The 26,447-nt window shown below is 42.5% G+C and overlaps 2 protein-coding genes and 1 pseudogene across 3 annotated transcripts; 2 read left to right on the top strand and 1 right to left on the bottom strand.

Moving 5' to 3' along the window:
* Nucleotides 1–4,745: 4,745 nt before the first annotated feature.
* Nucleotides 4,746–8,490, top strand: LOC115119691 (BTB/POZ domain-containing protein 3). Of its 2 annotated transcripts, none has more exons than XM_029648557.2 (5): nucleotides 4,746–4,896; nucleotides 5,245–5,493; nucleotides 5,683–5,773; nucleotides 6,074–6,192; nucleotides 6,532–8,490. In XM_029648557.2, the coding sequence occupies exons 2-5, from the start codon at nucleotides 5,348–5,350 to the stop codon at nucleotides 7,562–7,564; spliced, it is 1,389 nt and encodes a 462-aa protein (XP_029504417.1). In that variant the 5' UTR covers nucleotides 4,746–4,896; nucleotides 5,245–5,347; the 3' UTR covers nucleotides 7,565–8,490. The 2 variants fall into 2 exon arrangements, with proteins under 2 accessions (XP_029504417.1, XP_064857648.1); XM_065001576.1 differs by having other exon boundaries at nucleotides 5,224–5,493.
* esf1 (ESF1, nucleolar pre-rRNA processing protein, homolog (S. cerevisiae)) lies at nucleotides 7,678–16,508 on the bottom strand. The gene is made up of 14 exons (XM_029648556.2): nucleotides 16,422–16,508; nucleotides 14,658–15,118; nucleotides 14,012–14,343; nucleotides 13,779–13,892; nucleotides 13,555–13,664; nucleotides 13,238–13,390; nucleotides 12,750–12,864; nucleotides 11,159–11,327; nucleotides 10,763–10,930; nucleotides 10,321–10,448; nucleotides 10,145–10,235; nucleotides 9,935–10,020; nucleotides 9,615–9,761; nucleotides 7,678–9,267 (listed from the first exon to the last, which is right to left on the bottom strand). Exons 2-14 carry the CDS (start codon nucleotides 15,091–15,093, stop codon nucleotides 8,926–8,928), a joined length of 2,391 nt encoding a protein of 796 aa, XP_029504416.1. The 5' UTR covers nucleotides 15,094–15,118; nucleotides 16,422–16,508; the 3' UTR covers nucleotides 7,678–8,925.
* A 333-nt stretch (nucleotides 16,509–16,841) lies between these two features.
* LOC135559901 (arginine-hydroxylase NDUFAF5, mitochondrial-like) lies at nucleotides 16,842–25,764 on the top strand (annotated as a pseudogene).
* Nucleotides 25,765–26,447: the final 683 nt, after the last annotated feature.

The raw sequence follows: 26,447 nt of genomic DNA, 5'->3' as shown, positions 1-26,447 counted from the left end.
CGCTAAAAGCTTGGTACACCTGTGTTTGGTGGAGTTTCTCCCAGTCTTCTCTGCAGACCCTCTCAAGCTCTGTCAGGTTGGATAGGGAGCATCGCTGCACAGGTATTTTCAGGTCTCTCCAGAGATGTTCGATCGGGTTCAAATCGGGGCTCTTTCTGGGCCACTCAAGGAAATTCGAAGACTTGTCCCGAAGTCACTCCTGCATTGTCCTCGCTGTGTGCTTAGGGTTGTTGTCCTGTTGGAAGGTGAACCATCGCCCCAGTTTGAGATCCTAAGCTGCTCCGGATCAGGTTTTTATCAAGGATCTCTCTGTACTCTTTGCTCTGTTCATCGTTTTCTCGATCTTGACTAGTCTCCAATCCCTGCTGCTGAAAAACATCCCCACAGCATGATGCTGCCACAACCATGCTTCACCATAGGGAAGCAAACTGCAAGCGGGCTGTCATGTGCCTTTTACTGAGGAGTGGCTTCCATCTGGCCACTCTACCATAAAGACCTGATTGGTGGATTGCTGCTGAGATGGTTGTCCTTCTGGAAGGTTCTCCCATCTCCACAGAGGAACTCTGGGGCTCTGTCAGAGTGACCATCGGGTTCTTGGTCACCTCCCTGACCAAGACCCTTCTCCCTCCGATTGCTCAGGTTGGCCGGGCGGCCAGCTCCAGGGAGAGTCTTGGGGGTTCCAAACTTCTTCCATTTAAGAATGATGGAGGCCACTGTGTTCTTAGAGACCTTCAATGCTGCAGAATTTATTTGGTACCCTTACGTTTTTGCTCTGATATGCACTGTCAACTGGGGGACCTTATATAGACAGGTATATCCAATCAAGTGAATTTACCACAGGTGGACTCCAATCAAGTTGTAGAAACATCTCAAGGATGATCAATTGAAACAGGATGCACCTGAGCTCAATTTCAAGTAATACCAAAGGATCTGAATACGTATGTAAATAATGTATTTCTGTTTTTTATTTTGAATAAATTTGCCAACATTTCTAAAAACCTTTTTCCGCTTTGTCGTTATGGGTTAATGTGTGTAGATTGCTGAGGACATTTTTTGACTTAATCAAATTTAGAACAAGGCTGTAACGTAACAAAATGTGGACAAAGTCAAGGGGTCTGAATACTTTCCGAATGTGCTGTATACATCCCCAGGAAGAAAAGGACAGTTTAAAAAAAACAATCATCTGACAAGCAACCAGTTAGATGTGGTAATTTTCACATTGTCATATACATTCTTAGAATGTTTGGGAATTACGTATATTAAGGCATATGTGAAAATTCTATAGCAATATAGAGTGGGAAAGCAGCCGTACATTTGGACAATTAATAGACCACGCCAGTAAATAAAACCGGGGGAAAAAAAACATCTATCTTGTCCAGGACTGGAATCTACACAGACGGTGCGCTATAGCCAATCAGATCTACAGTAGACCTTTATACAAACAAGCCATTTGCCACACGGGCCTGCCATCATTCACTTTGAACTGGACTATGTGTTTTTACAGGCAGTTGCAGTAGCACAACTTTAGATCATTAGAATGCATTTGCCAAAAAGCCACAAATTACACATGAATGGATTTCTGCAAAAATGTAAACACCACGGGAGTCCACTTACATTTGGGAACTTTACAGTCCTATTGATCAAACAACCATGACAAGGTAGGCTCTTGTCTCCCTCAATTATGCACATCAACAACAAGGTCAACATCTAATGCAAGCCAGAACAAGATGAGCTAAAATCTAACGAAGGAACACTAGATAAACTCTCTGAAACTTAAAAAAAAATCTAGTTGGCCGTCAAAATTGCACTGATAAACGATGGAGAATTGTAGCCTCCTCATTTTTTTGCCTATGTTTACTGACACGGTCATATTCAGCAGGTGTTGCGCGTTTGTAAATTCATCAGTTGTTCAGTGCTATGTCAGAGTATATAGTCAGTGTGAATTTATGAATGCAAGAAATATGCTAATTGCATCACAGTACAATAGTTCTTGCTAGCTAACCAAATAACACCTGCATCTCTCGCTGTGTATGGCCACCGAAATATGATATGAGGGGAAAAAGTCACACTCAACCACTCCTCCAATGGCATGAGAGGACATCCTCCTAGCAGCTAGCTAGCTAGCAACTCTAGCTAACGTTAGGCTCTGTGTTTTTAGCTTGCTACATAAATAGATACTCTAACCTATTAGCCACATTGACTGACTTGTGATCATTGCCCTTGCTAGTTTTATTGTATTGACCTATCCAGCCTCAGTTACATTCATTCGTTTTTTGTCCAGAATATTGAATCATTGAAACTGAAACAGTACATCCCGAATGGAGGCAGCAAACAATGTACCAGGCCAGCTGTGATTTACAACCTGATAGCAATATTTTTTGAACTACCAAGAAATGTATTGGTGAATTATATTAATCATGCATTGAACGGCATCCATCTATTCAGCCAACAATGCCTTAGTGTAAGTCATGGAACGTTGAGTCAAATAGAACCTATTTGTAAAACCTCTTATAAAGTTGGTTTTGTAGCTTAATAAACTGGAAATTGTATATTTTTGACTGATATTATGATTGTCTGTTTGTTTCTGCAAAGTAGTTCAAATGCTATATGTTCCACTTAAAACTTTAGGTCAGGTTACTGTGAGCTAAATGTGAAATGTTTTTTTGCAATGGGAAGTAATAGTTGTACATTTTGATTGTGAAATGATTAATGGCTGTGTTTTTGTAAACTTATGATTGGAACCTACTGGCTTATTATGTCAGAGTTTATGGACTGCTTATCCTTTAACATCATGCTGTGTGTGACTGCTGTCTTTCCATCGGCCCTATGCGGTGGTGTAGTGGTGCCTAGAGAAGTGGGTATACTCAAATGTTGCCAAAACGTTCCCAAACGGCCCGCCCATGTGTGAAAAATACTATGTTTTCCTGTTGTTGTTTTTTGTTTTCCAAAACATTTTTAAGATATTCACTCTCAAAATCACACATTAGTTTTTATAGAACGTGATGGTCTAAATCTACAACAATGCTTAAACCACATCAATGTGATTTGATGGGCCTGTCAGGGCCTGGCTTCCCAGTGATTGGGCCTCTGTCCACAAAGGCCTATCAATGTCTACGCCCCTGATGCAAACAGTGGATGATGACAATTGCGCATCACAAATAGCCGACTAACCAACACTGAGGACTAAACTTCTTCAATACCTTGTTTGCATACCCATTGTTCCTTAGTTAGCATTTACTGGTAGAGATCATAAATTGAAACGTCTTTCTTACCCTACCGATGTTAAAACCAGTTGAGAGCTGCACACTCTTGCTGCCTGCAGATTATATCCCATTGAAACTAGGCTGTGTGCGTCGAGTTTATTTTTATTGGGACAGTGCACATTAATCAAGGTTTCAGTAAAAGTGCCTGGTCAGGTTATTAAAAAAAATTACAATAATAATACAGACAATCAATCAGCAGTGAACACACGCAGAGCAACATAGGACAAGCAAGACGTAGTATGCAGACAAAGCAACATAGCACATAAAAGCAACACGACAAAATCCATAAAAGCAACATAGTGTTCCCACACCTCACAAACTACAGACAACATTGAAATCGGCAATACACAACTATGGATTATGTTCACAAATCTGATTGGCCTTTAGCGGTGTATTCATGTTTCTTGTGAAAGTGTGATAGGTAGTGCAGTTGTGTGTGTCTGATGGCAATGACTTCCAAACACGGGCAGCTCTCACAGAGAAAGCAGATTGACTAAAGGTGCTTTTCCTTAATTAAGGGAACTATACAGTCACCTCTCATGGCAGACCTTGTGGATCAGCTGCCATATGTTTGGGTTTTCTGTGTAGCGGGGGAGCCAGGCCATTTAGGATCTTGAATACAAGACATGGGTCGGTGTATTGCACAAGATTTTCCAACTCAGGAGCTCAGGAGGTGCGGCGCGAATGTGAATGTAGTTCACGTACTTTGCGATTGTGTAGCCTATTTTGTGCATAATTTCTCTATTGTACTACATCATTGATAAATTGTACACCTCCACTACACTACTTTGATACGCATCAATAGGGACTAAGAAATTAATATGAGCAATGACCACTGACAAAAAAATCGTATACATACGTTGCGTATAACCTCCACTACACCACTGGCCCTATGTTTTACAAAAAGTGCACTTTCCTACATGATTGCGCTGGTATTATGGTTGCTGTCCTTCCAGAATCTCGAACCTGTCACACAATGAAGGCCTATAGGTTCGTCTCTGCGCAATCATGCCTATAATATATATACAGGCTCTTAATAACATAATCATGTTTCAAGAAAGGAGTGTATAGATTATGACTGGCGAAGGGATTTTATGCGCTGACTGAATGGAAACCGGTAATTATTCGTTGTTTTACTCCGCTTGTCTCGGCAAGAAATTATGAGTTCTCACTGTCGGAGACCGAGTCAAGACCGAGTACAAATGTCAATGACACCGAGACGGTCAATACGTGGTCTCGAGACAGAGTACTAACGTGACAACACTGGGCAGAGGCAGCAGAAACACTCACACATAATGTGTTACATTTATTTTGAAATAACTTAAATACCTACAAAAAATATATCTCAGTTGACAATCTGCTTTAATATTTTTCTTCTTTATCAATGTCACAAAAATGAACAAAAGCGTTTTGAAATGATTCCTGTTCAGCATTCTACAAAAAAACAGGAGTACAGCCCTCCTTAACTCCTAGTGGTATGAACTTGTATGACACCTAAACAATAGTGCCTGGCAGATGTGTATTGTGTACACTCGAGTTGTGTAGCAAGCTATTTGGATGTGGAAACGTTTCATACAATCGTCGGGCGCCCACTTTACGATTGGTGATAGCTACTAGACGTCAAATGCGGCAGGTAAGAGGATAGCTACATTTCTTAGTTTTGCCAAATTAAAAAAAACAAGCGTTCATTATTAGCCACTTCCTGTATCACATCTGGCCAGTCTTGGCCGCAGTCTAGCAGTTAGCAAACTGGCTAAAGGTAGATTTCTAACGTTAGCTAATACGTCTCAAATTAAGCGAGGATTTAAACAACGCTCTAGAATCTTGCTAGCTAACGTTAGATGTTTATCGTGTGTATTTATGCATGTATTGTTTGACTGCATTGCGAACTATTTTACGCTAGCTAACATTAGCCAGCTACAGTAGTTAGCTAACGTTAGAACTTTGTTTTTGTTGCTAGCATTTCTTTTGTCCTTTCCAGTGTCAGCCACGATCGTCAAATAAAGGCAATTTAAAATATTGCCCCAACAATCGCAGCCTCGCGCCTGCTATGAGATCACCCTAACAAAAATAGTGGGGTAAAGATGGCTGCAGAGCTCTTTCCCACCAAGAAGCTGGCCCCAGTATCCTCAACCAAAACAACTGTGCAGCAATACCAGCAGCAGAACCTGAATAACAACACCATTCACAGCTGCAACTGGCAAGGGCTCTATCCTACCATCCGAGAGAGGTAGGTGACCCCAGTAAGCAGTAGTTAAACTGGGATTCTACTGCATTTTGAGGGGGGGGGGGCGATGTGTACATTTTAATAGATTTAAAATTAACAAAGAAAACACATTTCTTGGGTCTACCAGCTCTTACATGCAGATACTGAAGTCAGAATGTGATGCCATTAATCATATGACTCGTGCTTTCACAGGAATTCAGTCATGTTCAACAATGAGTTGATGGCAGATGTTCACTTTGTTGTTGGCCCCCCAGGAGGGACTCAGCGAGTACCTGGGCACAAGGTAATCAATCCCCTTTAAACCTGTCCAACATATGTGAGTACTTCACTGCACAAGACAAAACACAACATGTACAGACAGATGAGTCTACTAAATGACCAAAATGTTAAATAAAATGCAATTAGATGTCTCCACACCAGTCTCTTTATGCCAAATCCTTTTGCAAATATCTACATTTATATATGTGTAAATGTATATTCTCTCCACCTTCTATCCCTCATACATCCACCCACCATAACTTGCTCCCTCTTTGCTTCCCTTCCTTTTATCATGTGACTCCCTATCTTCCATGTTGTCCCTCAGTATGTGCTGGCTGTGGGGAGTAATGTGTTCCACGCCATGTTTTACGGTGAACTGGCAGAGGACAAGGAAGAGATCCGTATCCCTGATGTGGAGCCTCCCTCGTTCCTAGCCATGCTGAAGTACGTGGCCGGTTCCTCCTGACATCTCATTAGATGCAGTCCCAGTGTTCATTGTACATTTCAGAATGAGGGCGACCTTAGTTCATTTGAAATGTAGGCTGATTAGTGGTATTTGCAAGTAAGCTATAAAGGAAAAATGCCTCTGACTGAATGATGGGACCAAGTTTTTTTCCAGATGAAAAGTGTTACTTGTCCGTATTCAGGTTAGAATGTGTTCCTTTGAATATTCAGCTGACAATGCAATGGCATGTGAAAATATAAAGTTAGCCTTCCCATGAATGAGAAGTTGAAGTGAACTTGTCGAGCTCTAATCAGACTCTCCCCACTCTGGTCTGGCAGGTACATCTACTGTGACGAGATCGACCTGTGTGCTGACACTGTCCTGGCTACGCTCTATGCCGCCAAGAAGTACATCGTGCCCCACCTGGCTCGGGCATGCGTCAACTTCCTGGAGACGAGTCTGAGCGCCAAGAATGCGTGCGTTCTGCTCTCCCAGAGCTGCCTGTTTGAGGAGCCCGACCTGACGCTGCGCTGCTGGGAGGTGATCGACGCCCAAGCCGAGCTGGCGCTGCGCTCCGAGGGCTTCACAGACATCGACTCGGTGACCCTGGAGAGTATCCTGCGCCGCGAGACGCTCAATGCCAAGGAGATGGTGGTGTTCGAGGCGGCATTGAGCTGGGCTGAGGCCGAATGCCAGCGCCAGGACCTGACGCCCACCATTGAGAACAAACGGCTGGCGCTGGGTAAGGCCATCTACCTGATCCGCATTCCCACCATGACGCTGGATGACTTCGCCAACAGTGCGGCACAGTCGGGCGTGCTGACGCTCAACGAGACCAACGACATCTTCCTGTGGTACACGGCTGCCAAGAAGCCTGAGCTGCTGTTTGCCAGCAAGCTGCGCAAGGGCCTGGCGCCGCAGCGCTGCCACCGTTTCCAGTCGTGTGCCTACCGGAGTAACCAGTGGCGCTACCGGGGCCGCTGCGACAGCATCCAGTTCGCCGTGGACAAGCGAGTGTTCATTGCCGGCTTTGGCCTGTATGGCTCCAGCTGTGGCTCAGCAGAGTACAACGCCAAGATTGAACTCAAGAGGCAGGGCGTGCCGCTGGGCCAAAGCCTCATCAAGTACTTTTCAGATGGCTCCAGCAGCACATTACCAGTGTGGTTTGAATACCCTGTGCAGATCGAGCCCGACACATTCTACACGGCCAGCGTCGTGCTGGACGGCAACGAGCTCAGCTACTTTGGCCAGGAGGGGATGACTGAGGTGCAGTGTGGCAAGGTCACCTTCCAGTTCCAGTGCTCCTCGGACAGCACCAATGGGACAGGTGTGCAGGGGGGGCAAATACCTGAGCTCATCTTTTACGCTTGAGGTGTCGAATGTGAGGGAAACGTAACCCTCCATCTTTACTGCCACAGTAAATGCACCCCTCCGGCTGTTCAGAAAGTATCAGCTCTTAACTATGGCTTTAAAAGTATACCTGGTTAGGAAAAAACAAACATATCCAATTTATTGTGGTGGTTATTTAGTTCACTATACAAAGTTCACTATACAATTGCCTTATGAGTATGTCGAACATAGTGTGACTGGGTTGCAGTGACCAAATATTTTCTTATAAAGGATAGGTCATAACACATTTAACACTTTTCACACATTTTTGTTCTACTGTTTATGAAGCACAGTTCTCATTTAACAAGATTATTAGTGTGTTGCAGGTATCTTTAAAAAAAACTTTTTTTTTATTTTTTACTTCAAACATTCCTATTTTCTTTTAAAGAAAACACTACAACTTGAAAACAAAATATTTCAACCTGTGCAAGAAACTCGACATTGATATAGAGGATACTTAATGTATATCAAATATTTTTGTACTTTGTAACTTGATAAAGTTTAAAAATTTGATGGTGCAATTTCTAAGATTTTGTATTGTTAATATTGTTACCTCAATCCAAGTATCCCCTTGGGTTTTCTGTGAGATTAATACAACTGAGAACAGACAAAAATGCAATGTAAACCTGTGCTGAGGTTTAAGATACATGAGTATGTTGCCATCTCAGTATATAGCTAACTTTTTTTTTGCACTACTATTGGTCCTCTTTTCAAACGGGACAGCCTTTTTGTATCTCGCTTACATTAATTTAGGGCTTTTGTTTTTTAAATGAATGAATCAGTATGAATTGTTGAAGAATGAGATTCCAATGAGAATGTTGCCATGCTGTGAGGTTGACAGTATCAATGGACCAATGAATGTGTACTGTTGTTGCATATAGAAAATACAATTAACCAGTTCTCTAAAATTGTGTGAAGTGTCTTTTTATATAAAATAAGTATTTTAAAGGGCTGACTGGGGCTATAGAGCAGGTTTGTATAATGTAAATCAAGAGTAAAAAAAATACTATTCAGAGAAGTATCAAACCACCATTTACTGTTGGCAGTCCCTCAGAACATGGTTTATGCAAGTGTCTCAATGTTAATTACGGTAGCATATTTTCACATTCAAATACACAAACTATTCTATCTTCAACTTCGTGTTCCTGATTAGGCCTCTTTTGTAGAGTGATAGTTCACAATAAAAGTGGGCAAGGCTTTTGTCTCAGGCCTCACACACACCAACAGTATCTTCATCACAAAGAGATAGTGTAGCGTAAGGCCGCTGCACATAGCTGCTGGTTAAGAGCAGTCCATAGCTTTTCACCCAGAAACATAGTCCTCAATAGTCCAGTTAAAAAGACCTACATGGTCTTCTGTTTCTTTCGTGCTTGAAACTGCTCCGTTTTGTTCTTAATAGACTTGATGAGCATGGACAGTCCTGGGTCCATTTTCTTGGTGGGTTCAGCCACCGCCTGGCCACTGGCATCTGTTTCCTGTTTCTTTGCTCCCACTTCCTGTGCGGGCGGGGCCTGTGAGCTCTTGAGTGCCTCGTCCTGGTCGCGCTGGCGCTCCTCCCTGCGGCGCTGCTTCTCGACCTGGATGCTCTGGGTGGCCTTGGTCTTCTTGTAGCCCGGGTCGGACGGGTCCAGGTTGTAGAGGTGGGAGGTGAACATGGCCTGGAAACGAGGGTCCTTCACATCCACCTGTCAGAGAGAAGAGATTGGGGGGTGGGGGGTGAGATTTCATTGAAGTCTATAAAAAATCCTCGACAGTAAAACAAATTGTGCATCTTAAGGCAACAGAAAAATGGTCCTTAATTAATGTTAATGAACTGTGTAACCAATTCCACCTTATTCCAGGAAATGTAACCTACACTCCCCTATCAATAAGTGTATTCATGAAGCCTCTGATTTGAGACTTTACAAAATCATTAATTGATTAATTGATGTCAATGGGAAACGATGGTAAAAACAAACAACACTTCAAAATACTGCCTGTTGAGTACAAGCTATTTCTTTGCCATGAAAAGAAACCAAAAGGCTGCTCCGACCTGGAAGTCGTCCTCCTCCAGGCTGGTGTTGTCCTTCTTCAGAAGCTTCTTCCTCTTCTTTTTGCTCAGGTTCTGCTCCTCTACGATCTTGTCGTAGTTGAAGTGTTTGTGCTTGTCATCGTCGTCCATGAGCAGGGCCATCTCAGCCTGTGGGTTTACGGAGAAATAAAATAGGTTACTTTTGTTTAGCTTACTCACGAACCGTGTCAAGACATCTGCTCACAAAACGTAATGTGCAACGTCCTGAATACCAGTAACAGTATTAAGTCCATTGCATTAGTGTATACGAGTGCTTTCAGCTCCACGTCACTGACACCTACCTTTTGTTTCTCCAACTCCTCCTCCTCTTCAGGTGTCCTCTCCTCCACCTTTTTGTTTTTCTTGCTCTTTGCTTTCTTTTTCAGATCTGGGAGATTAGGAAAAAAACAAGTCATGGCCAAATCATGCATAAAAGCATATTGTGATTCGTTTTACCAGTGCACTCAAGTAAATGAGGCAACTGATTGAGTATGATTCACGACGTGACTCACCCATAGAACCAAGCTCTTCAGCAAAGAACGGGTCATCAAAGTCGACGTCTGCAGGAAGCTCATCGCCACTAAGGTCCGAATCATCAGATTCCTGAAGGAAAGGAAAAAAGTTGTGTCACCCTCCAATACAATGTGTGTGAGACATTTAACAACCTTCTTTAATCTAGTGATCTCACCTGCTTTCCTTTGGTCTTTTTCTGCTTTTTCTTGTCCTTCTTCTTCTCAATGAACTCTTCCCAGGGTGTCAGCTTGTCCTTTCCTTCTAGCTTCTCCTTCACCAACTGTTCAGTTGTCTCCTTCAGTCCTGAGGTGAGGAAGATGGGAGTGTAATTGAGGCTGCTTAGTGGTTGTTTGTGCCAACTAAATGCAATTTGTATTGATTGACGAGTCAAAGTCACAGTCTGACAACAAAAAGTTGCACTGTCTGACATATGGGGAAAGGTCGCACTGACATAATGAAAAGTTGCACTGTCTGACATATGGGGAAAGGTCGCACTGACATAATGAAAAGTTGCACTGTCTGACATATGGGGAAAGGTCGCACTGACATAATGAAAAGTTGCACTACAGACAATGAAAAAGTCTGTCTGACACAGGGGAATTTTTATTTGTCCCTACCTGGCACCCATGTGATCTCCATCTCCATGCCCTTGTCCTCCTTCTTCTGGTCTTTCTCCTGGATGCTCTTCAGCATCTCTCTGTATTTCTCTATCTGCTTACCGCTGCTCTGCTTCCCTTTCCTGACCTTCTTCTCCACCTCCTTGCTGGCCTCTTCTGGCTGTTTAACTAGGTGACCAAAAGGGGAAATAAAAGTCAACGCAACAAACATAAGCAATATACATAAAATAACATCTCTCCTTTAAATTACAGTAATAGTGATTTGTCCCCGTTGGCAATAATCTACCAGCACAAAGAATAATACCCTTAAAGTGAGGTTGTCCTTCAAGTAGACAGGTTTGAAAGGTATTTTATAAAAGCTAATCAAAATCACTTCAAGTGTTGTTTTCTTCTTACCCTCTGGAAGCTCCTCTTCCTTCTCCATCTCCACTCCATCCTCATCATCATCATCGCTGGAGGAGGCCAGGTAGGCGTTGAAATCCATCTGTAGCAGCTCGTCCTTGTTGAACTTCCTGTTCATGGCAGTGACACGCTCATGGTCTGTCTCGTCCCAGGTCAACTCCACCTGGGGTGGAAAATACACAATAGGTCATAAATGTAAACAACCTGAAATATAACTACAGAGTCCTTTCTCAACTAAAGAAAATGATAGGACTAGAGGGAAATGTACGAGATGCAAATATTCAGCAAAAAAATTCACCCTGAACAATTCATATTTATTCTGAACAAAAACATTTAAAAAATGCAACATGTAAAGTGTCCCATGTTTCATGAGCTAAAATGAAAGATTTCCCCAAAACTCAATTCACAAAAATTTTAGGCACAAATTTGTTTATATCCTTGTTAGTGAGCATTTCTACTTTGCCAAGATAATCCATCCACCTAACAGTTGTGACATATCAAGAAGCTGAATAAACAGCATGACCATTACACAGGTAATGGTGCTGGGGACAATAAAAGGCCACACAAAAAATTGTCAGACAAGTTTGGTCTCAAGTTGAGGGAGCGTGCAATTGGGTGGCCTTGGTCTTCTTGTAGAGCTGTTGCCAGATAACTGACATCCGGCTTCTTCACCTGCAGGACTGTCTAAGACCAGCAACACGGACAGCTGATGAGACTATGGGTGTGTTCACGGATTAATCCCGGTTTCAACTGTACCAGGCTGATGACCGACAGCGTATATGGCGTCGTGTGGGCGAACAGTTTACGGATGTCAACAGAGTGTCCCATGGTGGCAGTGGGGCTATGGTATGGGCAGGCATAAGCTACGGACAATGAACACAATTGCATTTTATAGAAGGTCATTTGAATACACAGAGATAACATGATGAGATCCTGAGGCCCATTGTCATGCCATTCATCCGCCGCCATGACCTCATGTTTAGCATGATAATGCACAGCCCCATGTCGCAAGGATCTGTACACAATTCCTGGAAGCTGAAAATCTCCCAGTTCTTCCATGGCCTGCATACTCACCAGACATGTCACCTATTGAGCCTGTTTGGGATGCTCTGGATCAATGTGTACGACAGTGGTTTCCAGTTCCCGCAAATATCCAGTAACTTCGCACAGCCATTGAAGAGGAGTGGGACAACATTCCACAGGCCACAATCAACAGCCTGATCAACTCTATGTGAAGTAGATGTGTCACGCTCCATGAGGCAAATGGCGGTCAAACCAGATACTGACTGCTTTTCTGATCCACGCTACTACTTTTATTTTGTAAGGTATCTGTCACCAACAGATGCATATCTGTATTCCCAGTCATGTGAAATCCATAGATGAGGGCCTAATTTATTTATTTAAATTGATTGATTTCCTTATATGAAGTGTAACTCCGTAAAATCTTTGAAATTGTTGCATGTTGCGTTTATATTTTTGTTCAGTGTACTGCAGGACCATCGCTCCACAGGTGGTAAGCCTGGAACCGACCATGGAGGAAATATTGCTATGACTATAAGAGATTATTAGACAGAGTGTGTCTAACCTTTGATGTGGCTGCTGCTGTGGAGGTGAAGATCTTGGGGGTGTAGGCAGACAGGTCCACGTCTGTGGCTAAGTCCTTTGGCTCCTCGTCAAACGTCACATCATCAGGGATAAACCTGTTCCCACAGAAAAGAGGGACCACCACAACAGTTAGCATGGGAGTATAGCGACATCCTAATGTTTAGAATGAACCAGCAGCACAGATAATGGTATCATGCTAATAAGTAGTTAGCATGTACAAACGCAATACCTTGATGTACGATGATATACTGGTAATATATTAAGCAAGGATAAGATTCCTCACTATGTGTGTCATTATGTTATTCTATGTATTGATAAGATGTTGTGTACCACCTCTCTTTTGAGGACAGCTTCCTTTACCATGCTTTACGTTATCAAGTTATACAGTACATTCTATTACACTTTCATGGAACACATTTTCCTCCAGTGTACACTTCAGTATAAATGAGTGTCTGTCTATTCCCTCACCGCAGGTCCAAGATGGAGCAGCTGCTCTCGTACTCAAAGCCGTCACACTCCTGGTAGATTTTAGCAGCTGTGTCAAGCGAGTCGCACTCCACCACCGCATAGTAGTACTTTAGCCGCTTGAATTGGTAGTCCCGCATCTTCTCTCTGTAAATCCTGCAATACACAAACACATAAATGAATACCAATTCACTTTTCATAGAAACTATTTCACTGCCTACCTTTGATCTGTTAGGACCACAACATTATATCTCTGGTTCATTTCTGGTTGAACAATACAGGGAGGATAGGGATGTGTGAATGGGGTAGTTAGATCATACATCTCCTCCTCTGTGTCTTTGTCCGGATCCTCCGGCAGGGCCATCAGCTCCAGGGGACCCTGGGTCTGTTCCTGCTGAACCCGCTCCTTCCCAAACTCTGAGGGGTAGATCTAAACAAACACACAGTGTTAAACATACACAACATTTGTGACTTGGTCTGGTGAAGCAATGTCACTTCCATCATATTTGAGTGACAGCCAGCAGGCAAATTAATGTAGCTTTACCTTCACAGAGAGCACAACCCCTCCTTTAGGCTTGAAGGAGTTAAACAGAGCCAGCAGGTCCTTGGCTTTCATCCGGTCCCAATCCATGTTACACACGGCAAGCCTTTGCGTTACCTGTTGTAGTAAAAAACAACATTGGAACATGCAATTTCTTATGTCATTTTAGATGACGAAAGGAAATGAGAAGAGGAAATCCCTCTGGACAATTGAGACACAGCCTTAGACCTCCTCACCTCCTCACTCCGCGGCGCGTCCTTGCACAGCTCGCCCCAGTCGTGCTGGATCTCCTCCTCCTCATGTTTCAAGATGGCTTCCACGTCATCATCGTCATCTTCGTCCGAGCTGGTCTCTACATTGCCTTTCCCCCTGGCCAGATCAGGCCCGCTGCTGTCACTGTCCTCATCTGACTCTGAACCGGACTCGTCCTCGGAGCCGCTCTCCACATCTGCTTCATCCTCGTCATCGTCTTCCTCATCCTCACTGCCGTCTGAGATGCTGGCCGCCTGGTCCACATCGTCCCCGTCCCCCTCAATGTGAGGCACCTTGTCATCTTCCTCTTCGTCGCCTGTAAAAACAGCATGTATTGATTGCAGCAACAAACTTCAAAACAATGAGTATATATATATACATATACAATGACTATATAAATAAAAGCGTTTGTTTTTATATATATACACACAGTTGAAGTCAGAAGTTTACATATACCTTAGCCAAATACATTTAAACTCAGTTTAATCCTAATAAAAAATTTATCCTAGTAAAAATTCCCTGTTTTAGGCCAGTTAGGATCACCACTTGATTCGTATCGGCGTTGAAAAATCATAAATCGGTCGACCTCTAGTCAGAAGGTCATACAATAAGGTCCCCTCTTCTACTTACCCTCCTCACACAGTCTGACTCCTCTGATAGGCTGGTCTCCTTTAGGCCCACTCTTTATGGACTGTAAAGCTTTTCCTTTCTTCAGAGGCTTTTTAGGCTCATCCACTACCTTATCCTCTCCCTCCACAGAGCCCAACTTCGCTTGGGTCTTATTTTTCTTCTTCTCCTCCTCCTCTTTATCCTTTCCATCCTCCCTTTCCTCCTCAGAGTCAGAGAGATTGTAGAAACGTTTCAGGTCCTCGGAGGAGGTGTGGTTGATGGGTCGGCCGCGCTTGTCGACCGTGTACTTGAGCTTGAAGCGATCGTCGTGGAACATGGACTGGAAGCGCTTGTCAATCTTGATTTTGTGCTCTTTCTCTGGCATTTCCCAGAAGCGGGGGTCCTTTTTCACTTTTTGGAAGCGGTCGTCGCCGCTTTGGTCCTTTTTGGAAGCCATGATGGCTAAGTCGTCGGAGCAGTATCTATAAAGAGGACAGACAGTTTGTCAATGGAAGTTATTACATCAAATTATATATTTGTCACGTGCCGAATACAACAGGTGTAGACCTTACATTTTAAGAAAATACCTATAAAAAAACGAATAGATAAGAATAACAAATTATTAAAGAGCAGCAGTAAATAATAATAGGTGGGCTATATACAGGGGGTCCCGGTACAGAGTCAATGTGTGGGGGCACCGGTGTTGAGGTAATATGTACATGTAGGTAGAGTTATTAAAGTGGCTATGCATAGATAATAACAGAGAGTAGCAGCAGCATAGAATATGGGGGGGGGGGGGGGGGGTGCAAATAGTCTGGGTAGCCATTTGATTAGCTGTTCAGGAGTCTTATGGCTTGGGGTAGAAGCTATTTAAGAGCCTCTTGGACCTAGACTTGCTCCGCTACCGCTTGCCATGTGGTAGCAGAGAGAACAGTCTATGACTAGGGTGACTGGAGTCTGACAATTTTTAGGGCCTTCCTCTGACACTGCCTGGTATAGAGGTCTTGGATGGCAGGAAGCTTGGCCCCCGTGATGTACTGGGCTGTACGCACTACCCTCTGTAGAGGCCGAGCAGTTGCCATAATGATTCATGCTATGTAATTTATGATGACAAAGGGCAAAGAAAACCACATTTTGACATTAATTTCATAGCACTCTCTTGAATTGCCTCATTTTCTATACATTGTACAGCAGCAAGTGAACACTCTAGCATATGTGACAGAGCCAGAGGCCACCTCAACTTTAAAGTAGTCCATTTTATTCTTCACGGTTGGCTGATCCCTTCTAATGACCAGGTTGGACATGACTCAAAATGGATCATCAGGATGGATCAGCCAATGAAGTTGGAAGTCCCATCCAGTTGACTACATGAAAATGGTGGAAGCCTTCAATGGTGCTTCCCATGCTAAAATGACCTTTTGGCCACTAGAGGCCTATATCATTCTCTATGGGCACCCGAGCTAGGTAGTTAGTTAGCTAGGTAAGCTCAGAATGACATAAGCCAATTCCCACTCTCTATTAGTCCTAATAGGTACACTGCACCACAATGCAATACCCTGGGTGCATAATACTATTCTAACGAGTGAGTGTTTTATTGCATAGCTTACAAGCAAGCTAACACGTTTGATACATAAGTCAGACACACGAGTCAGATATGTAAACAACACTTGATAAGGGTCATTCCAAGACCTGCAGTTAGCATAAGGAACACAATCCAAAGTGTAAACTCAGAAATATTTGGCAGAGATAAAGAGTGCAAAAGTATTTTGGTGAATAGAGACTTACCAAAACAACTTCTCCAGTGAAATCGTACCAATATCCACGTGTTCTCCCAGCATGCACCACTTCCGTGACCTTTTTCTTGTCCCACCCCTTTTCGCAATACGGCAAGCCAGGAAGTACAAAACCACAGTTCAGTCCATATTCAATACATTTACATTTACATTTAATACATAATGTATTCAAATTCAATACATACATTTAGCAATATAAATGTATCATTCGAGCTTTAAAATGAAATCAGCACCATATGCATTAGCCTTTACAACAAGATGAGGGGGTAGAACTAGTGAACAGACTTAAACCCAGTTCCACATTTTCTATCCATCTAATTAAAAAACAGTTCCATATTTTCTGTTTGTCCACTTTTATTTATTTGATTTATTTCACCTTTATTTAACCAGGTAGGCTAGTTGAGAACACCTTTATTTAACCAGGTAGGCTAGTTGAGAACACCTTTATTTAACCAGGTAGGCTAGTTGACAACAAGTTCTCATTTGCAACTGCGACCTGGCCAAGATAAAGCAAAGAATTGTGACACAAACAACAACACAGAGTTACACATGGAGTAAACAAACAAGCCAATAACACAATAACACTGTGACGAGGTCAGTCAATGGGGACGACTGGAAGAACACGCTCCAAAAAAATACATTTGTTGTGCAATGGTTTGCTACGTATTACTGTAAATGGTTCGTTAGTCTGTAAACAATTAGTAAAAATGAACAATGCAATAGGTAGTCGTTTTCTCAATGGTAGTTGTGTCTGCCGGAGTCTTGAAAATATGCGGCTTTAGATGTCTGGTCCCTCAGCAACATGATGCAACTCATTCACAAAGAAATGTCATGACAGCTGATTCAAGGTTTCCACCGGTGAAAGAGTTGACTTCTTCCAAAATTCGGCGTTTTCAATGGGCTGGAATTCAGATGCAGTTGTCAGGCAGGGCTGGAGGTACAATGAATGTAGTTGACACGACTATGAAGAGGAGTCAGAAGAAATGGGCTGCATCAATACAAGACAGTGACAAATATGACTATCTGAAGAGATGAGGTATACAGTAGCTGTATTTGTATGGGATAGTTTGTCCCGTCCTAGCTCTCTTTTATCCAAGAAAATATATGTGTTCTGGTACTGTTCATATTCATTTGCAGGTTGGAAGCCGAGTTGCAAACAGGGCCTATGACATTGCAAGTTAAGGCAACAGAAGTTGTGATGCATGGACATAGTCTATGAAAATGGTCACATTCATGACACTGTTGTTGAAATTGAACTTTATATCTGTGCTTGTGAGGGTGTGTATTTTGCTGACATTTTGGAATTATTTTCACAGGACATTTCCTTTGGCATTGGACATTGGCTGTGGGAAAAGTCACATTGCTGAGCATTTGTACAAAGTAGCCTTCAATGGTTGCTCATAAACAGGCAGGCAGCTTTTTAAACAATAACAAAGCATTCCCCGCCCCTGTTTCGGTAGAAAGTCGAGGGATGATGCTGGAGAAATGTAACCACTCTCAAATGCATAGACAGAGCTATGGCTGCAATATATCCATAAATTAAAATGATAGTTTTAACCATGTTCTGAGGCTATATTGTGTTTGTTTTACTTTTACTTTGTTGACAAACATTGGAGTAAAATAAGCTTATACATCTTTTGGGTTCTGATGGGGTACAACAGTTGAACTAAGCTTTTTTACAAGTCACAAAATGGATGTAGCAACTGCAAATTGCCCCTTTTAGGGAAAACGTTCTACTCACTATGTATGGCTGAATATTGAATTGTGCTTTTCTTTTCAGGAAGTAGTTGAGCAGCTCTTCTTAATTGGCATCTCAGAAAAGTCTTTGGTGAGTTAAATCTTCCCCTTATATCCCTTTAAATTACTAATAGGAATTATAATATGTATTTCTGTTAGAACATCCACAGCCTAGGTGGAATGATTGGGTTTTTGAGCAGAGACCACTAATTATAGATTCATAGATTGATAGAATGGTCTGTAAAATCAGAGGCATGTTATGGAGGGACTAACGCTCTTCTCGCTCCTCAGAGAAACACAAGAGAAAGTGAGATCCCTACCCGCTGTGTCATGGCCAATGAAGAGTTTCTGCCCTTTAAAGAAAACACATTTGATCTGGTGGTCAGCAGCTTGAGGTGATTTGGCCCTGTAGATGTTTCTGACATAATATTCGATTCGAGCCCTCCATGTCCTATTTCCCAGGGTTTTGTATGGCTTGTATGGCTTACTTGCAGCACGCAATTATCTAGGACTGTATGTTTCTCCTGTTTAGCCTACACTGGATCAATGATCTCCCTGGTGCCTTGGGACAGATAACTGACAGCCTCGTACGATATTTTACATCAGTACTTTGTCTATTGCCTTTCGCCGGCTGTTTTTTCAAATACGTTTCCTTCTTATAACAACATAATTACACATAGGATTCAGGATTACAACAATCCAGGTTTTTCAGTCTGTATCGCTGTGCTCTCATTCTAATCCATTTCCTTTCCCAAAGATCAACCAGGTCCTGAAGCCAGATGTAGTGTTCATGGGGGCCATGGTGGGCGCGGAGACCCTGTACAAGCTGCGCTGCTCCCTGCAGCCGGCTGAGCTCGAGCGGGAAGGGGGTCCCCCACGTGTCCCCCTACATGGCCGTCACAGACCTGGGCAACCTGCTGGGCCAGGCAGGCAGGCTTCAGTATGCTGACAGTGGTGAGGTCTTGGGTTTCCTCGCCATAGAAAGACAATATAGGCTAATATGAGTGTTCTATTTTATCCTGTGGTCCTAGCTGTGATACTAGCGATTAGCGCAAAATGATCATGTTTGTGGCAAGCGATAATATTGCATTTTATTTTTATGTAGGACATTGATGAAATTCAAGTGCACTATCCTGGGATACTTGAGGTCACGAGTGACCTGCAAGGTAGGTTTACTGTATACCACAGTTGTACTGTTGTAGATCTGTGCTTTTTGTTCATACTGAGTTTTTATAGTTTAATTGTTTCTATTCTATTTTTGTTCTATTCATCATCTCAGAGGTGATTTGGCCCTGTACATGTTTCTGACATCATATTCGATTTCAACCCTCCATGGCATATTTCCCAGGGTTTTGTATGGCTTGTATGGCTTACTTGCAGCACGCAATTATCTAGGACTGTATGTTTCTCCTGTTTAGCCTACACTGGATCAATGATCTCCCTGGTGCCTTGGTCATTAAATCATGTTGAGTTTTCACCGTTGTTTCAACTCTCTAGGGAGAGCAACTGCACTTGGAACAAGAAGTCCATGTTGAACAGAGACACCATTTTAGCTGCAGCTTCAATCTACCAACGTGAGCTACATAGTGGAGAAAGACATACTTGAAATGAAACTGTCTTATACTATTATTATTATCATCCATACAGTGCATTCGGAAAGTATTCAGACCCCTTGACTTTTTCCACATTTTGTTACATTACAGCCTTATTCTAAAATGTATAAAATATTTTTTTCCACCTCATCAATCCACACACAATACCCCATAATGACAGAGCAAAAACAGGTCTTTAGAAGTGTTTGCACATTTATTACAATATAAAAAGTAAATATCACATTTACATAAGTATTCAGACCCTTTACTCAGTACTTTGGCAGCGATTACAGCCTTGAGCCTTCTTGGGTATGACACTACAAGCTTGGCACACCTGTATTTGGGGGGTTTCTCCCATTCTTTTCTGCAGATCCTCTCAAGCTCTGTAAGGTTGGATGGGGAGCGTCACTGCACAGCTATTTCAGGTCTCCAGAGATGTTTGATCGGAATCAAGTCTGGGCTCTGGCTGGTCCACTCAAGGACATTCAGAGACTTGTCCCAAAGCCACTCCTGTTTTGTCTTGGCTGTGTGCTTAGGGTTATTGGCCTGTTGGAAGGTGAACCTTCGCCCACGTCTGAGGTTCTGAGTGCGGCAGGTAGCCTTGTGGTTAGAGCGTTGGGCCAGTAACCGAAAGCTTGCTAGATCGAATCTCCGAGCTGACAAGGTAGAAATCTGTCGCTCTGCCCCTGAACAAGGCAGTTAACCCACTGTTCCTAGGCCGTCATTGTAAATAAGAATTTGTTCTTAACGGTAAAAAAAAATATTAAGATGAACAAAGTACATCTTAGAGCATGTTCTCATCAAGGCTCTTTTTGTAATTTGTTCATCTTAATTAAAGAAAAAAATGTTTTACCCCCTTTTTCGTGATATCCAATTACAATATTTTCTCATTGATGCAACTCCCCAATGGGCTCCGCAGAGTCATGCGTCCTCTGAAACATGACCCACCAAACCACGCTTCTTAACACCCGCCCGCTTAACCCGGGAAGCCAGCCTCACCAATGTGAGCCAGATGTGGTGTTCACCAATGTGAGGCTGGCACTGTTCAACTGACGACCGAAGTCAGCCTGCAAACACCCGGCAAGGAGTCGCTAGAGCGCAACAAGCCAAGTAAAGCTCAATCATCATCATCACAATCATGTCTCGGAGCTCTATGGACAATTCCTTCAGCTTTGTCAACTTTGTTTTCCAAATCATGTCCAAGGCCTGCACCACTGTTGACGTTGAGACTGGTGTTTTGCGGGTACTATTTAATAAAGCTGCCAGTTGAGGACTTGTGAGGCATCCGTTTATCAAACTAGACACTAATGTAATTGTCCTCTTGCTCAGTTGTGCACCGGGGCCTCCCACTCCTCTTTCTATTCTGGTTAGACCAGTTTGCACTGTTCTGTGAAGGGAGTAGTACACAGCGTAGTATAAGATCTTCAGTTTCTTGGCAATTTCTCTGCAATTTCTCGCATAGAATAGCCTTAATTTCACAGAACAAGAATAGACTGACAAGTTTCAGAAGAAAGTTATTTGGTCCTGCCAATTTGAGCCTGTATTCGAACCCACAAATGCTGATGCTCCAGATACCCTAGTCTAAAGAAGGCAATTTTTGCTTCTTTAATCAGAACAACAGTTTTCAGCTGTGCTAACATAATTGCAAAATGGTTTTCTAATGATCAATTAGCCTTTTAAAATGATAAACTTGGATTAGCTAACACAACGTGCCATTGGAACACAGGAGTGATGGTTTCTGATAATGGGCCTCTGTACGCCTATGTAGATATTCCATAAAAAATCTTCAATTTCCAGCTACAATAGTCATTTGCAACATTAACAATGTCTACACTGTATTTCTGATCAATTTGATGATATTTTAATGGACAAAAAAAGGTGCTTTTCTTTCAAAAACAAGGACATTTCTAAGTGACCCCAAAATTTTGAACGGTAGTGTATATGTAATTTAAAAAATAATAATAAATAAATCCCTTTAACTGAAATTGAAAAAGCATGACCCTCCCCCATTTTCCTCTAGGTACCCATTCTGTAAATTTTGATTCATCCCTAAGCAGAAGTAACTCTAATTTCAAACTTCTGCTTTAGAGAAGTGATCACCAACTTTGGTCCTGGAGAGCTGCTGGGTGTGCAGTGTTTTGTTCCAGCCCAGCATAAACACACCTGATTCAACAAATCTTGATGAGCAGATGAATCGGGTGTGTTTGCGCAGGCTTGGAACAAAATCATGCACAACCAGCAGCTCTACAGGTACCAGTTGTTTTAGATGCTGATACTGTATTTGATTGATTTCCCTCAGAGATGTATGGGATGTGAGAATGGGTCTGTTCCTGCAACATTTGAGATCCTCTACATGATTGGTTGGAAGCCTCATGACTCACAGGTGTGTGATCTTCACTCATATGTTTACAAATTATATTTGCGGAAATATGTCAATGGTAAAGATACGATGTTTAATGCTCTGTTGTTTTTGGCAGGCGAAACCAGCTAAAAGAGGCTCTGCGAACGTGTCTTTTGGGGACCCCTCGAAGGTCAGCCAGCCATCAACTAAAGACAAGTCGTAGACTAAAAATCTGCAGCCATTGCATAAAGAAAATGAAACAGCAATGAAATTAAAGTACAGGGTAAGTTCCAAAGTAGATAGGTGACTGTCTCCCAAGAGATGTCCACTCAGTGACATCAGTCAGATGTCACCGTTTAGTTACAGTGTATCACTTTACTAATACTATCAACAGAAATTCAGTGTAAGCCAGACAGTGATGGAGAAAGGCTACAACACTGTGTTGTAACAGTGACTGATATACATGCTGCATGACAGATCATTTGTTTCTCACCAATTAATAGCAAATGCATACATTTCTACATTACATTTATCATTTAGTGTCTTGTGTTCCTGTCTTACCATGCTTCATGTTCTTAAAATAAATGCTATGATATTTAATCTCCACTTTATGCCAGATGATGGATTGTAAAATGTGTACTGTTTATACAGTGTGTACATCTGAAGGTAATACTGTATGTCAGAAGTGGAAAAGTTGTACTCAAATGCCAAATGTGGTGAAAGAGCTCTATTTTCATGTCATCTGACCATAGCACCGCCTGGAGTTTGATAAACGGCATTGGTATTTGGACCATCAAGAGCATCCTCACTGGTTGCATCACCTCCTGGTATGGCAACTGCTCGGCATCCTACCGTAAGGTGCTACAGAGGGTAGTGCGACAGCCCAGTACATCACTGGGACCAAGCTTCCTGCCATCCAATACCTATATACTAGGCAGTATCAGAGGAAGGCCCAAAAAATAGTCAAAAGACTCCAGTCACCCAAGTCAGACTGTTCTCTCTGCTACCGCAGGGCAAGTGGTACCGGATTGCCAAGTCTAGGTCCAAAAGGCTCCTTAACAGCTTCTACCCCCAAGCCATAAGACTGTTGAACAATTAATCAAATGGCCACACGGACTATTTACATTTACACTTGGCCGCAAGTGGATCTTCCAGCAAGACAATAACCCCAATCACACATCGAAATCCACAAATAACATTTACAATGGCCATCTCAGTCTCAATTGAAAACCTGTGGTTTAAATTGAAGAGGGCAGTGTTTAAGCTCAGACAAATGATATCAAGGATCTGGAAAGATTATGTATGGAGGAATGGTCTAAGATCCCTCCCAATGTGTTCTCCAATCTCATTAAACTTTTTAGAAAAAGGCTCAGTGTCATTATCCTCGCAATAGTAGGGTGCTGGAGTACTGAAAATGGGTGCCAATAATTTTGACCCCAATCTATTTTAGATTGTTGAAGCATTAGAAGACAAAGGATCTTTCAAACTCAAATGGTGTCATCATGGTGGTCTCTAACTTGTGGCCAGACTCACTCAGGTGGAACAAACAAACTTGCACCTTTTTTCAACTCTGAATTGAATGTCATTGAGAAAACCGAAAGGTGTCAAAATATATTTTTCCGACAACATCCTTTGTGAATTTCAAAGTAAACCAATAAGTAACAATCTTGTTTTATTTCTTCATAAGTATCCGTAATCAATATTTTAGCCGTTAACACGTTTTTTGTAATCGGATTACGTGTAATCAGCTACTCCCCAAAACATGTTTGTCAGTCAGACATTACACAGCCAATTTACTGAGCAGAGATGTTCATTTGTATACACTTTCTCGTCTTTGGGTATACCTGCAGTGCCTATACTGGTAAATACATTTTGATGTGCTCAAAAGCAATGTCTTTCTTTGACGTTGTGGTGCGTGAAAGTATTAAGCTGCGGTGTTATCATGAGCTCAGTATTTGGAGTAAACGACACAATTGTCCACCATCTATTGTTGTATCCTCAGATCTAGAAGTCATTGTTAATTCATGTTCCTTATGACAAAGATAATCAAGCAGACAGTTCCTGAGAGGAATGCAGCTACCCTGAGCTGGAATCACCCGGTGGGGAGCAGAGAAATAGATGGTCGACATTCTCAAATACATTTCTGATCCAGGCAAACATGGTTCAACAACAGACAAAGGCATTGGTTATAGTTAGAGTGAAAACCCCAGACTGGTACACATACTACTGCAATTGGCAACCAATGGCAGATCTAAGAGTTACATAAAAATCTGCAAAAGAGGTCCCAACGTACCCCACCACAGAGTGGAACCAATATAAATGGACAAAGCAGAACAAATACATGTAGAAAATAGAAGACCAACAACCTCCCATAGCCCGTTGGATAGTGTGTGTTGCTTTAGTCAATGGTTTTGGAGTTCTTGTGAATGACAACGATTATCTTCTTTCTGATATATTGGTCAAAAAGGAGAGCCGCAGCCATTGGTGAAACTACTATTGAAGACATTGAAATGGGGCCATGAGTTTGACCACGTGAATGTAGGGCTCTACAGCGAGGTCATGACCACCGTGTTCATTATTTAATTATCTTGTTCAATTTCAAGATTGTCAGTTGTATCAATTAATAATCCCTTGTTTCTGTTAGAATATATGAAGAAAAAAAACAAGCAAAGGTTACACAGAAGTTAACTACTTGTCGGTCTGTCAATGTTGTGTGCCGAATTGTAAAAATGTTGTGTTATTTCTTAAACTTGATATGTGCAGCGTCCAAATGATTTTTTCTTGTACTGATAGTACAGTGCATTCAGAAAGTATTCAGACCTCTTGATTTTTTCCACTTACAGCATTATTCTAAAATGGATTACATCCTTTTTCCCCACTCAATCTACACACAATACCCCATAATGACAAAGCAAAAACAGGTTTGTAGAAATGTTGGCAAATATATTAAAAATAAAAATGGATATATCACATTTACATAAGTATTCAGACCCTTTACTCAGTACTTTGTCAAAGCACCTTTGTCAGCGATTACAGCCGTGAGACTTCTTGGGTATGACGCTACAAGTTTGGCACACCTGTATTTGGGGAGTTTCTCCAATTCTTCTCTGCAGATCTTCTCAAGCTCTGTCAGGTTGGATGGGGAGCGTTACTGCACAGCTATTTTCAGGTCTATCAAGGGATGTTCGATCTGGTTTAAGTCCGAGCTCTGGCTGGACACTCATGGACATTCAGAGACTTGTTCCGAAGCCACTCCTGCATTGTCTTGGCTGTCTTGTGCTAGGGTTAGAGTCTTGTCCTGTTAGACTGGGGTGAATGCTCACCTTCCGAGGTCCTGAGCGCAGGTTCATTAAGGATTTCTCTGTACTTTGATGAGGGGAAACATTTTTATAAATCAACTTTAGACGTGACGTAACAAAATGTGTCTGATTACTCTCTGAATTCACTGTATCTACAGGGAGGAGACCAAGAATCAGATGGTCACTCTGACAGAGCTCCATAGTTCCTCTGTGGAGATGGGAGAATGTTCCAGAAGGACAACCATCTCTGCAGCACTCCACCAATTAGGCCTTTATGGTAGAGTGGCCATACGGAAGCCACTCCTCAGTAAAAGGCACACGACAGCCTGCTTGGAGTTTTCCAAAAGCCACCTAAAGGACTCGGGGCGAAGGTTCCAGGAGTAGCTTCTCCTGACCACTAGGCATCCTGCCGCCAAATGCGATTGTGTCGAGGCACAGATCTGGGGTCAGGGTACCAAAAATTACTGCAGCATTGTTAAACGGAAGAAGTTTGAACCACAAGACTCTTCCTAGAGCTGGTCACCCGCCAAACTGAGCATTATGGGGAGAAGGGCCTTAGTCAGGAGGTGACCAAGAACCCAATGGTTATTCTGACAGAGCTCTAGAGTTCCTCTGTGGAGATGGAGAAAATTCCAGAAGGACAACCAGGCCTTTATGGTAGAGTGGCCAGATGAAAGCCACTCCTCAGTAAAAGGCACATGAAATCCCACTTGAGTTTGCCAAAAGGTACCTAAAGACATGAGAAAGATTCTCTGGTCTGATGAAACCAAGATTGAACTCTTTGGCCTGAATGGCAAGCGTCACTTCTGGAGGAAACCTGGCACCATTCGTACGGTGAAGCATGGTGGTGGCAGCATCATGCTGTGAGGATGTTTTCAGCGGTAGGGACTGGGATACTAGTCAGGATCGAGGAAAGATGAACGAAGCAAAAAACAGAGATCCTTGAAAACCTGCTCCAGAGTGCTCAGGAACTCAGACTGGGGTGAAGGTTCACCTTCCAACAGGACAACGACCCTAAGCACACAGCCAAGACAACGCATAGCTTCGGG

The sequence above is a fragment of the Oncorhynchus nerka genome, linkage group LG15, assembly GCF_034236695.1.
Source record: "Oncorhynchus nerka isolate Pitt River linkage group LG15, Oner_Uvic_2.0, whole genome shotgun sequence".
In the NCBI taxonomy this organism is placed as follows: domain Eukaryota; kingdom Metazoa; phylum Chordata; class Actinopteri; order Salmoniformes; family Salmonidae; genus Oncorhynchus; species Oncorhynchus nerka.
This window is presented reverse-complemented; position numbering and strand designations above follow the sequence as displayed.